We start from the raw sequence: 14,344 nt of genomic DNA on the forward strand, positions 1-14,344 counted from the left end.
AAATGTTTTTGATTTCTATATATAATGAACACTTCAAATTAAAAAAAAGTTTTTGCTTTTATTTCATGTCAGGCATTAAAGTTGTAATTGAATTTCACAAAGGGTTTACTTTTATTCTGTCCTTTAATTTGTTTTATGTATTTTTGCCACTTTTTAAAACTAATCAGTGTATTATGTTATAGGTTTTATATCTCCATCTTCTAAGGGTTTTTTTCATCCTAAATTTGAAATAAACTACCTTACTTTATTTCTAAAGAACATTTACATGTGTACTGTACACCTGGACACATTGGTTGGCATCATTGTATTGAAGAAAGATTGGGTCCCGGGTATCTGGATAGTTGCTGCTTGTGTCTCTGCCTGTTCTCGTGTCTGTTTTTTTCTCTTGCAGATTTCCAGGGCTCGTGTGCTCGTTAGATGTGATATATTTAAAAATATATCATATACATTTTATATCAAAAATGCATATATATATATATATATATATATATATATATATATATATATATATATATATATATATATATATATATATATGTGTATGCTTTAGGTTCTTCAACATGGTAGCCTACTAACCATTAATATATATGCAGACAAAAAAACAAAAAACAAAAAAAAGAAATAACTAGAAACTGATAAAAGTACTAAAAGAACATTTACTGAACACTAACAAGTGAAAACAAGACATTGCTTTTGAATTATAGTTCAACAGAATCATTAAAGAAAAAAACAGCTAATGAAACCGGCCTGGACAAATTAGTTGATACACTCGTCTTAATTTTTGTTGCACAACCATTTAATTTAATCACTCCAATCAGTATTTGTTTGAAAGATTCATTTTTGTGTCCCTGAGTTTATATGCTAAAAAAACTTTTTCACACACACACACACACACACACGCACACAACTACCCACAACTATGGACAATTTAGTATCGCCAATTAACCTACATCCATGTTTTTGGATTGTGGAAAGGAAGCTGGAGTGAGAAAACCCACGCAAGCTCGAGGAGAACATGCAAACTCCACCAAGAAATACTCTGGGAGTCGAACCAGGAACCTTCTTACTGTGCTAAGATATCCTGCTACCCTCTGTATTTGTTCACACTGCCCCCTGGAGGTTAAAGTCAAATCCAGAGGAACCAGACTTATTCCATGCATTGAAGAAGAACAAACTACTAAATCTCTCAGTTGTATCATCAGTTTCTGATGATCGTTGGGTTTAACGAGTGCCGATTGTGCTCTTATTCTAGTTCACTAGTGTATCCTAATTATTACTGTATGATGCTCTGATGTGGTTGACACACTGGAGTGGGGCTTAGCACTGTTACCTCACAGCAAGTGATAGGGTTTGTGTCGTCTCCCCTTTGCCAGATTTTCCTTTTTAAATAAATGTTAGGTTAATTGGTGATTCTAAATTGGTCATAAGTGACAGCGTGAATGGCTTGCCACATGTATAGGGTGTACGCCCCCTCTCGCTCCATGTCATAGGAGAGAGGCTCCAGCACTCCTGCGTCCCTGAATAGGACGAAGAGGGGATGAAAAAAAAAGAAATGAATGCATGTCGTGTTGTGGAAAAATTAAGTGTGAAAGCAAGCTGCAGTTGATCCTGATCCCAGTTGTATAATCTTTGACGGGAAAGCACAGCAGCTGGCCCATTTTACCAGCAGCACACATTAATCAGCAGAGGTTTTGCTGTGCATTTACCACTCAACCCTCGCATGTGTTTGTGTGAGCGAGGGCATGTATCTGTGTGTGCAATCTGTGTTAGGTGGCTGCTTTTACCTGCGGCTGAACTCCGTCCACTGAGGCTTCCAGGAGAACTTTGCTCTGTGTCTTCCCCATGATTTTCCCTGCTCCAGCTGTGACAAGCAAAAACAAACCATTATGGCCTCAGTGAATATAATTAGCAGAGAAAGACTAGATAGGCTGCATCTTCTGTGTTGTTTATCTCTGCACACAGAGTGCGAGGGGAGCTGGAGTATCTTTATCTTCTCTCACTGTCCAGTATAAATGACTGAACGTGACCAAGAGGGAATCGTTTATACTTGATTGATGCTTTTTACCATTTTATCTTCTTTTCTTTGGTCCAACTGTGCTGCTGCTGCCCTTTGGGATCAGTGCACTCTTACAAACAAGATTTTTTGATTTCAGTGAGTCCCCTTCTGGTTAAGGAAAACATTGAAAATGACAAGAAGGGGACTAAAAACATTGCAAGACAAAAAGGAAACACATCAATGGAGGTACTGTTCATACTATCAGTTGTAGTGACACTGTCTCTCTCTTTATATGCTCATAAGATACATAAACACATATTTTAGTGTGGAGGGGCTAAACCTTTCAGAAACCCTTACACAAACACCAACACAGCAGCAAAACAGAAACCATATGGTGCAGTGTTTAACAGCCAACGTGGAGGGTCTCCAAGATGGTGGAAGAAAGAAACCAAGACCTGCTGCAGGTTCGCTTAACCTTTCATAGTGAGATGACCTTTTTGCAGCAGAAGAACCCAGTGGGAAGGTCAGAAAGAGATCAAAAAGCAGTTTCTTATTGATGGCTTTGAACAGGACATCAGTCAGAGGGAAAGACCATTTTGCCATTAGCAAAACCCAAGAAAAGAAGGGTTTAAATTAAAGGTGAGTTGGGGGTTCATGCTCCAGCAGAGCGCATCTTTGCAGTAGCCTTTTGTATTACTGTGCTTGGATTTGGATTCCTGCTAAGACTGACTGTTGAGAGAGTGAGAGCAAGAGAGCGAGAGCGAGAGCGAGAGAGAGAGAGAGAGAGAGAGAGAGAGAGAGAGAGAGAGAGAGAAGGAGCTAAATATGAAATCCTGCCTACTGAGACAAAAAAAAGTGTAAGAAAACGGTGGTTTGGTCACAGGAAAATATCAAAACTTGGATGGTGAAGTACATTTTCAACACATAAAGTATCCTAAAGGATCGGTGTTCAGTGCTAAATGAAAAATATGAAGCTGTGTATTTTAATCTTTTACTGACTCCAAGAATGCTTCAAAAAGCAGCAAACTGGAAATCAAGTTCTGAATAATGAGATTCACTTTTACTGAATCAACTGACAACTGTCACAGTCTGTCAGTGTCTGTGTCTTGTCTATTTGTTTGTGTGTGTTCTGTGGGCATATAGGCTTGGCTCCAGCTCTCAGCTTGGCACACCTGGTTCCAGTTCCCTCGTCTCCTCACCTGCATGGCGTCAGCTAATCATCCCCAGTCTACAAATGTTTGGAGATCCTGCGGCGCCGATGCCAGATCGTTTCACAACCCTAGTGTGTGGTAACGCTTCTAGTCTACCTGTCCAGTATATTCCCTAGTTTTGCATTTTTGGAAACTTTAGTTAGTGAGTGCAGATTTTATGCTTCTCGTGATTTTTGATTCCTGTCCTTCTCATCCTCAGAGAATCTCCGCCAGCCGTTTGCCTTGCCTGCCTGCCTGCCTACCTGCCACTCAGCCTCAGCCTGCTCATCGGCACACTAGAATCCCGCTGCCCTCCGGATTGCTTTTTTCCTGCCTTTTTTAATAAACACCCTTGGACTTTGACTTTGTTGTGTTCTGCTTTTGGGTCCGCCAGTTTAACTAATCGTGACAGAACGATCTGGCCTAATATGGACCCAGCGGAACTTGGTAGGGTGAAGGAGGCCGTTGCTAATCAGGGACAGCTTTTAGGCAACCATGATTCACTGCTTCAAAGACTTGTTGATCAGATGACTGTGATCTCCAACCAGCTTACTGCTCTCACCATTGCTTCGCAGGCTCAAGCTCCACCTCCTGAGGCACCTCCACCTGGACCTGCTGCTCCAGCTGCTGCTGCTGTTCCTCATGCAGAGCCACACATCCCCCCACCAGCTAAGTACTCTGGCAATCCTAACACTTGTCGGGACTTTTTAACCCAAGTTCAGCTGAGCTTTGAAGCTCAACCGTCTCGCTATGGTCGTGAGGAAGCTAAGATAGCCTATACTGCTAATCTGCTGGAGGGTCCTCCTCTGTTATTTCAATGCCCTCCGTGAGCAGCGTTCTCCTGCAGTCCAATCCTTTTCTGCCCTTGTCACTGAACTCAAGCGAGTCTATGACCACCCCATACGAGGACAGCAGGCAGCTCAACAGCTTCTGAGACTTCGCCAGGGCAGGCGCTCAGTAAGAGAGTTTGCATCTGAATTCCGGTCCCTTGCTGTGGAGTCGGGGTGGAACGACCAAGCCCTACTCACAGCTTTTCAAAATGGGCTCAGCCGTGCCATTGGGAGGGAAATTGCGCTTAGACATGGGCAGCTCTCTCTAGATGATGCCATTACAACGGCCATCAACATCTCTGACCAAATGTCCCAGTGGCAAGCCGAGCCTATTCTTCCTAGGTTTTTTCCCAGTAGCAGAGACCCACCAGCTGAGGTCAGACCTCCCGTGTCCCAAGCCTTGACCCCTAGTCCTCCTGATGCGGAGCCCATGCAGGTGGGCCGAGCCCGCCTTACACCAGAAGAGCACACTCGCCGGAGGCGCGCAGGGGTGTGCCTTTACTGTGGCAATCCTGGCCATTTCCTTGCTACCTGTCCCGTGCGGCCAAAAGATTAGGCTCCCCAGTTACAGTGGGGGTTCTGGTGAGCCAGGCTGTCTCTTCCCCCAAACCCTTGTGCAGAATGCAGTTCTCAGCTACTCTTCGTTGGCAATCTCAATCCTTGTCCCTGTTTGCTCTGGTGGATTCTGGTGCAGATGAAAACTTCCTGGATGCGGGTGTTGCCTCTCAAATGGGCTTAACCATCGAGCCGCTTCCTTCACCTCTGAGGGCCAATGCTCTGACTGGTCGCCTCCTCGCTCAAGTTACTCACCGATCCGAACCTGTGCACCTCCTGGTGTCAGGCAATCATCACGAACAGATCCAGTTCCACATAATCTCGTCCCCACACGCTCCCATAGTCCTTGGTCAGCCCTGGCTGGTTTTGCACAATCCTCTTATTGACTGGGCCGCGGGTAAAGTCGTGAGCTGGAGTCCCCACTGCCATTCCACCTGTCTGCGGTCCGCTCGCTCTCCTAATGAGGGTACCATTTCCCCTATTATCTCCGAGCCACCAGACCTTTCCAATGTACCTCCAGCATACCATGACTTAAGTGAAGCCTTCAGTAAGCAACGTGCCTTGTCTCTCCCTCCGCACCGCCCCTATGACTGTGCTATCAACCTTCTTTCTGGAGCTCCCCTGCCATCCAGCCGGTTATACAACCTGTCTCGTCCAGAGAGGGAGGCTATGGAGAAGTATATCCATGACTCATTGGCTGCCGGCATCATTCGACCCTCATCCTCCCCAGTGGGCGCAGGCTTTTTCTTTGTGAGCAAGAAAGATGGCTCTTTACGTCCCTGTATTGACTACAGAGGTCTCAATAACATCACCGTCCAAAACAAATACCCTTTACCTCTACTTGCCTCTGCCTTCGAGCCCCTACAAGGCGCCACCATTTTCTCCAAATTGGATCTCCGAAATGCTTACCACTTAATTAGAGTCCGAGCTGGAGACGAATGGAAGACGGCATTTAAAACACCACTCGGCCACTTCGAGTACTTTGTCATGCCTTTTGGCTTAACTAATGCCCCAGCTATGTTTCAAGCCTTGGTCAACGACGTTCTCCGTGACCTGCTTAACCGAACAGTCGTTGTGTACTTGGACGACATCCTGATTTTCTCCCGGAACCTAAAGGAACACGTGGGTCATGTCCGAGAGGTGCTCCAGCGTCTTCTAGAGAACAAGCTCTACATAAAGGCGGAGAAATGTGAATTCCATGTTCCATCTACTAGATTCCTGAGATTCATCGTGGAGAGTGGCCAGGTGAAGGCAGACCCTGAAAAGGTGCGTGCAGTCGTTGACTGGCCTCAACCAACCTCGGTCAAGCGTCTCCAGAGTTTCCTTGGGTTTGCAAATTTCTATAGACGTTTCATCAGGGACTATAGTCGTGTAGCCGAACCCCTCACCAGGCTCACCTCCCCGGCCAACCCTTTCACCTGGACCACCGAGGCTGAGGCAGCCTTCAAAGACCTAAAAACACGGTTTACCACAGCTCCTGTCCTCATCCACCCTGACCCCTCACGCCAGTTTATCGTCGAGGTTGATGCCTCTGAGTCAGGGGTGGGGGCCGTCCTTTCTCAAAGATCTGCCAAAGACCAGAAGCTCCACCCATGTGCGTTCTTTTCCTGTCGTCTCGAGCCCGCCGAACGCAATTACGACGTGGGAAATCGGGAGCTACTTGCTGTTAAACTTGCGCTAGAAGAATGGAGGCACTGGCTTGAGGGAGCTGAACACCCTTTCATCATTTGGACAGACCATAAGAACCTGACCTATATCCAGTCTGCGAAACGCCTTAACTGTCGTCAGGCCCGGTGGGCTCTGTTCTTTGGCCGGTTTCGCTTCACGCTGACCTACCGCCCAGGCTCCCGCAACGTCAAGCCGGATGCCTTGTCCCGTCAATTCACCTGAGGACCGCCCCAGTTCGGAGCCCATTATACCCCCATCCTGTATTGTGGCTGCAGTGACTTGGGACATTGAGTCATTGGTTCGAGGAGCCCAGCGAGACCACCCTGACCCGGGTAATGGCCCTGATGATTGCCTTTTTGTGCCTGACCCTGTCCGCTCCCAAGTCCTGTCCTGGGCACACACATCCCGGTTTGCCTGCCACCCAGGGGTTGGCCGTACCCTGTCCCTACTAAAGCGCCATTTTTGGTGGCCTGCTATGGAGGCCGACACTCGTGCCTTTGTGTCTGCCTGTTCGGTGTGTGCCCGAGGAAAGTCCTCCAACCAACCTCCTGCTGGCTTACTTCGTCCACTGCCTGTGCCCAGTCGACCTTGGTCCCATATTGCTCTGGACTTTGTAACCGGGCTCCCTCCGTCCCAGGGAAAATCTGTTATCCTTACCATAGTGGACAGGTTCTCTAAGTCTGCACATTTCGTGGCTCTTCCCAAGTTACCTACGGCATTGGAAACAGCTGACCTCCTGGTGCAACACGTGTTCCGTCTCCACGGCATCCCGGCTGACTTGGTTTCGGACAGAGGACCGCACTTCGTGTCACAGGTCTGGAAAGCTTTCTGTCAAGCCCTTGGAGCTTCTGTCAGTTTAACATCTGGTTATCATCCCCAGTCTAATGGACAAACGGAACGAGCCAACCAGGACCTGGAAGCTGCGCTCCGTTGTGTTGCCTCCAAGAACCCTTCCTCCTGGAGCACCCACTTGGCCTGGGTTGAGTATGCCCACAACTCCCTGTCCTGTGCGGCCACGGGAATGTCGCCATTCGAGGGGTCCCTGGGTTACCAACCGCCTTTGTTCCCAGCGGAGGAGGACAACATCTCCGTTCCCTCTGTCCAGGCTCATATGCGGCGCTGCCGCAAGGTGTGGAAAGATGCTCGTTCGGCAATCCTCGGCTCTGTGGAGCGAAATCGGCGATACGCTGACCGGCGCCGGTCCAGAGCCCCTGTGTACCAACCAGGCCAGCGGGTGTGGCTTTCCTCCAAAGACCTCCCCCTGAAGGTGGACTCCAAGAAGCTTTCGCCCCGGTATGTTGGTCCATATGAAATCATTTCCATCATCAATCCTTCAGTGGTCAAGCTGAGGTTGCCTCCTCGCTGGAGGGTCCATCCCACCTTCCATGTCTCCCAGTTGAAGCCTGTGTCATCCAGTCCCCTGGCTCCGCCTGATGTTCCCCCCCCGCCCCCCCGTGTCATTGATGACCACCCTGCCTATACTGTCCGGCGGCTGCTGGATGTGCGGCGTCGTGGCAGGGGCTTGCAGTACTTGGTGGACTGGGAGGGGTACGGCCCTGAAGAGCGGTGCTGGGTGCCTCGGCGCTTCATCCTGGACCCTCCCCTCGTCTCTGCGTTCCACCGCAGTCACCCGGGCAAGCCTGGTGGGCCGCCTGGAGGCGTCCCTTGAGGGGGGGGGCCCTGTCACAGTCTGTCAGTGTCTGTGTCTTGTCTATTTGTTTGTGTGTGTTCTGTGGGCATATAGGCTTGGCTCCAGCTCTCAGCTTGGCACACCTGGTTCCAGTTCCCTCGTCTCCTCACCTGCATGGCGTCAGCTAATCATCCCCAGTCTACAAATGTTTGGAGATCCTGCGGCGCCGATGCCAGATCGTTTCACAACCCTAGTGTGTGGTAACGCTTCTAGTCTACCTGTCCAGTATATTCCCTAGTTTTGCATTTTTGGAAACTTTAGTTAGTGAGTGCAGATTTTATGCTTCTCGTGATTTTTGATTCCTGTCCTTCTCATCCTCAGAGAATCTCCGCCAGCCGTTTGCCTTGCCTGCCTGCCTGCCTACCTGCCACTCAGCCTCAGCCTGCTCATCGGCACACTAGAATCCCGCTGCCCTCCGGATTGCTTTTTTCCTGCCTTTTTTAATAAACACCCTTGGACTTTGACTTTGTTGTGTTCTGCTTTTGGGTCCGCCAGTTTAACTAATCGTGACAACAACATAGTACGTGAATGGACATATCTACTGTGTATATATATATATATATATATATATATATATATATATATATATATATATATATATATATATATATATATATATGTATGTATGTAAAAATAAATACATACATACATATATGTATATAAAATGTATAGTGTAAAATGCACAATATAGTGTAAATTCAGCGATGATGAATTTACGATTCAAGAACGATACATTTTATAAAGGAACGATTTGGTTCGATTCGATTCAGTGTATCACACTACAGAACAAGTATATTTTAAATTTTTGTCATTTTTATTAGTGTGTACTGTAACTGTAAGAATGTTACAAAGCCATGCAGGCAATGAAGAAAACAAACCATCTTTGAGTTTTTTTTGCACAAATTAAAGTCAAACAAATAATTAAACAGAGAAATTTCTTTAGCTTCAACCCAAGGAACAATGAGCTTATGAGGTAGAACATAACATTTCAAAAGGCAACCCTTGTGCAAATAGCACATGGCATAAAGTGGCCAACTGTAAGCAGAATACTGTATCAGTGTGTTTTAAAGTGCTGTTTTGTAATTCAACATCCATCTGCCTGGTAAAGTCTTACGCTAGACTGTACAGAGACACAGTAGAGACTGTACAAGTACATTTTACCTTTTAAAGTGCAGGTAGATTGAAAATAACAAAAAGCAGTAACATTCATTTTCTCAGTTTTTTTCTCTTCTGTCCATTTGTGTATGATTGGTGCACTCTTATGTACTTTTACCATGATAAATCTTAATGGGTCCCTCCATGCCATGGTGAAAAGGTTCACGAGTGCTTGTCAAGGTTCCTCTTGAGAAAAATCAGTTGATCAGCATGATCATGTCGGACTACACTTCGTTGTGCAGAAACGATATCTCCTGCAGTCCAAACTCTTTCTGAGGCCACACTGGTAGCTGGTGTACAGGGATATTCTTTGGCGAGAGTCGACAGCAATGGCAGGTCTGTGTGAGCTTTCCGAGACAGTAGTGGGTTGTCAGTCAGGGGCAAAGGATTATTGTTTCTGAATCTCACCAGTTCTTCCCTGACCTGCCATCCTTTCAAAGGTTCTTCCAAACACCTGACCCAGCGCTGCATTCTTTCTCTTTTTGGTTCGTCATATGAAAAACAAAGCATTTACTTGATGTTACTGGTTGTTTGCCATAAGTCCTCAGAGCTTTTTTCACCTTATCTTAATGTGCTTACAACTCACTATGAATTTTAAAAGACAAAACAAAAGAAAACACACACACAGGCACACACCCCCTCTAACTGATCCTGGATCTGTGGACCGACTATGCTGTTGCATGGATCTCGAAGAACAGAGTCGCTCTGCACTGGATCCATCTAATCTGTGTTCCTGGCTGTCTGCAGACCCTGTTTCCTAGTGAAAAACAAAGTTAAAAAAAAGATTATTAACAAGAAAAACCTTCACCATTGATGTTGAAAAGCCTAATTAAATCAATAGGGTGTCATTTTGTTAAATCTCCAACAACATTCTATCAATATAAGATAAACAATGCGCAGCAGCATAAAGACTGCAATACATTCAAAAGCAGTTTGAATGCACTATAATAATTCATCTTTATTTAATTGTTGAAAGTGTGTGTGTGTGTGTGTGTGTGTGTGTGTGTGTGTGTGTGTGTGTGTGTGTGTGTGTGTGTGTGTGTGTGTGTGTGTGTGTGTGTGTTTGGCTTACCATGTTAAGTAGAGCAGTCGCTTCAGATGAAATACTGCTGAAGGCCCTCTCAGCATCACCATCACTCAGGAATGGAACAGGTTTAAAGCAGATGCAGTGTAGAGGAACTGTGTAATACTTCTGAAAGTATTCTTGAAATGCCTTCTTCATTTCAGTTATGAGTAACGCGTCTTCATCTGCTGCCTCAAAGTGCTTTTTCATTTTTGCTCTGAGTGGGGCAATCATTGACACTGTGGGCATCTCGTCCTGACAAAGGATAGTTGTAACTGCGTTGACAGACGCCTTCAACCTAACAATGTCTTCAGCATTGAAGATGTCTTTCTCATTAAGAGTCTTCAACTCATCTCCTTTTCTCAACTCTCTTGACATGAGTGTGGCAAAAACTGCAGGCTGCTGCTCTAAAAAAACGTCATGTGAGCTATTCCACCGGGTGAACACATCTTGAATGAGCTTGTGGGACGGCAAAGTCAGTTGCTGTTGTTTCTCGCAGAGGATTTTCAGCTGCGCTCGTGTGGCGGTGCAAGACGCCGACCACCTTCCCCGCTCTTCCCAGAAGCGTTGCAGCACAGTTTATTTGATAGGCTTTATGGGAGGCCAGATTCAATACGTGAGCAAAGAAACTGAGGAGGGGTGTCATCTCCGCCTCCACTCCAGCTGCAATCATATTTCTGGGGTTATCTGTTACCAGGGCTGGTTTTTTATCAGCAATGTCCAAGTCAGTGCATGCCATTTTTTAATAAAGGCTACTGTATGTTTTTGCCAGTGGGTGACTCATTGAATTCTCCTCAGCTCCCAGCCGGGAGAGATGTGGTGCGTTGAGATTGTCACATAGGAGTCAGTTGCACATGTAGTCCATGCATCGTTGCAACTGGTTCTGTGTTGAACCGCTGTTCTATGGCTTCACTCTTGACTTCATTATACAGCTCTGGCACACACTTGTCTGTGAAATGTTGTCGACTTGGTATAGTGTACATTTTTATGGTGCCCCTCATCCTCCACTACAGAGTCTCGAGTCTTTGAGGGTGAACCGGGGGTTTGAAGCCGTTATTACTTTGGCGGACAGAAGCAGGCAGGAAGCAACACAGCAATGAACCGATTCATCATTTTGTAATCGGACCATCGACCGGTTCGTGCCACCTTTAGACCGATTGAGGGGTCTGTGTACTGACACACTCGGATCGTTTAAGTTACAATCAACTTTCCAATCCAAATCGGTTATTTGTTACACCCATAGTAACTGGCCACCGTGGCCGGCAGTGTTAATGTGGTCAACGTGTTGACTTTGTCCTCCGATGTCTTGCAATATTTTTTTGTAGTGTAGATGTCAACTCTGCCAGTCTCCTTCAATGTTTTCAACAATTTTGATTGCAGGGTCAAGATTAGAAGTACCATTCTTTCTTTACGCTTATTTAGAAAATACATTTTTTAAGTTAAATTCATTTTGACTCTTCTGACAAGTTTGTTGGGGAGACTGGACTCAAGCTTCCCACTACAAAAATAAGACACTAAAGTCGCCATTTCATAAAAGGTAAACTCCAAAAATGTTCTGAATTACTGATGCAAAAATGGCTCCGTAAACTTTAAAGACCACAAAGGGGCTAATTTTAAAAGATGGGTGCCAAATCAAAGACATCTGAAATGACTGGCAAATGTATAGATAGCAAAGAGAGTTTATTGAATAAATTAATGAATGAATGCTTAATTTTGAACAAATCGTAATAAAAATCATAAAGATTAAGCCAATAACGCCAACGCCAAGTTCGATAAGGAGGGAGGAGACGCAAAGCTTATCTAACCGTACCCCTTCTCCACTAATTAATAATAATCTTTCCCTTCCTGCTGGAGTTTTATTGAAGCCTTCTTAACGATGTGAAATTTTAATGCACACTATTAACAAACACTGCATCGGCCTGTTTGTCTTGATCAACCGCTTTGAATCAGTAAATTGCTGACTCTACAGTTACCTCATCGTTTTTGCCTGTAAATTTTAGTCCGGATTCACGTTTGCTAACAAACTCTGTCACTGTACTCTTCCAGTCTGTGTATAGATATGAGTGTGTATCATGCATTTTCTCCTGTGTGTGTAAAGAGTGCATGATTCAGCCTCACTGTGGACCCAAGGTGAGTCATTAAATTTATATGGGTCTGTGGACATGTGTCCTGATTTATCAGCATGGATCTGTAATTCACATTGTGTCTGCTAGACTTCTGGACCGGCAGGATGTCTGGTCTGAAGCCAGGGGCATAAAAGAGTGCAGCGTTGATGAAAGTACAGCTAACATGCTACCATACATACTTCATTCTTTTCTACTTTCACAGTTCAATTGTATTATCTGTCGTCAAACCTGCCCACACGTCTTCAAAGAAAATAACTCACTTACAGAGAAAATTAGTTATCTAAACTGCAAAGAAATAAACTGAACAGAAAAGTCACTGCAGAGTAACAGATGACTAATGTACATAGCTTTCATCAAAGTGGAAAAGGCACATGCCCCTGACGTCTGTTATACCAACACATTGAGCCATTCAAGATTGTTCCTCCTACACAGAACAACGAGTGATCATTAATATTATTTATACCTGCATAGAGGTATGAAACCACATCTGCCCGAGTGAACAAGTACATGTGACAGCTGCTGGAAAATATATTAAAACGGCATCCCGTTGTCCAACTCGAGACCATATTTTTCCGCACGTCTTTTCTCCAACCATATTTAGGTAATTTGAATTTTATACCTAAAACTAAATTAGTCAAAATAAAGCTCAAAAGAGATGTGTCAGGCAGGTGATAAACTATCATTTCTAGGCTGCTTTAAGGTTCATCCAACCACAGGTCAGATATTTTTACTGGGCTTTGGGTTGTTTGAAGGAGCCGTCATCCGTGTGTCTTCCATGCATAACCCAATATCTCAGGACATAAACCTCAAGAAACCCCAACAATATAAAATATACATATGAGTCTTTTATGTCAGGGTGTATGCTGATATTACTCTAACCTGTTGCCCCCCCTCCCTATTTAGATCAGAGCCAGGTCCTATTAACCCAAAGTGACCTCCTGGAGATATGCCTGAGATGGCTGCAGAGCCAGGAGAGACTCGGCTCTTTAAGGGCTTGAAAACAGACCCGCATCTTGACACAAGTATGTTATTGTGTATTTGATTTCCTCAGATCGAGCCTAAAAACCACAGATTTCCATTCCATGAGACCTCTCAAAGGCAGAACAAAAAAAAAAAACATCAACAGAACCTATTAAATTGCAATAAGGTCATTTGCTATTCAAAACGATCACAGCATTCAAGACGGAAAGAAGGCGTTGATAAATGAGTGTGAAAAGAGGGTGTACAAACTGCAGCAAAGTCCTCAATTTGAATCAATGATCACTCTTCATGCATAGTTATTAGAAAAGTCAGCACCTTATCTGATCTTATCAACCTTTCAGCAAACAATTTCAAACTTTGTAAAGTTTGACTGAAAGGTTTGACTTAATGTAGCCTGCAGCTGCTATAAAGGGGGAAAGGACCTCAGAAAAAAGTAAATATGAAGTTTCCTGTTACCCCATATCCCATAATTCAGAGTCATCGCATATCTGTATCCATATGTTGAGTGGTCTGAGACATGTCCAAGACATCAAAGGCTGAAACACAAGCCCTCAAGTAATACATGGGGTCCACCGTTTGAAGCATCAGAGGTAGAGGAGCAGGTATGCAGGAGGTGCAGGATGTTCAATAGCGAGGATTACTATCAATGCCAATGAGAAGCTAGCTAGACCTTTTTAGGCTGAAGATGCAGCAAAACCCAACTCCGAACTCGCTTCCAGATTCTGGAAGATATCTTCTTTAAAACAGTGGTGAAGGAAATCGTTGTGGGAGGTTACTTCTGCTTTATCGACAAGCACAGGATTTGGCAGAGTCCTGCCATAACTCCTGGACTGTTTAAGATGTCTACAAAAATGGAAAAACCAGCGGAAGTGAAAGAAGACATGGAGTTAGTTGATGTGAGAGAAGAGGATGCAGATGATAGGGTTGGATGGAGGTAGATGATTTGTTGTGGTGACCCCTGAAGAGAGCAAGCCCGCAGAGCAGGGGAATAGAGCTTTGTGTGTCTTTACGGCGCCCACAGGACTTCACTATGATACACTAGACACGACAGTAAATGTACACTGAGAGAGTAACAGCAGCCAGTAGTAGT

The 14,344-nt window shown here is 45.0% G+C and overlaps 1 protein-coding gene across 2 annotated transcripts in view; it reads right to left on the bottom strand.

Moving 5' to 3' along the window:
* lactbl1b (lactamase, beta-like 1b) overlaps positions 1 to 14,344 on the bottom strand; it is a 69,213-nt gene that overhangs the window by 15,026 nt on the left and 39,843 nt on the right. For both annotated transcript variants that reach the window (XM_061726939.1, XM_061726938.1), the window contains exon 2: positions 1,785 to 1,861. In XM_061726939.1, coding sequence (XP_061582923.1) covers positions 1,785 to 1,844 — 60 coding nt within the window. In that variant the 5' untranslated portion in view covers positions 1,845 to 1,861. The remainder of the gene's footprint in view (positions 1 to 1,784; positions 1,862 to 14,344) is intronic.

The sequence above is a fragment of the Cololabis saira genome, chromosome 8 (genome assembly GCF_033807715.1).
Source record: "Cololabis saira isolate AMF1-May2022 chromosome 8, fColSai1.1, whole genome shotgun sequence".
In the NCBI taxonomy this organism is placed as follows: Eukaryota; Metazoa; Chordata; class Actinopteri; order Beloniformes; family Belonidae; genus Cololabis; species Cololabis saira.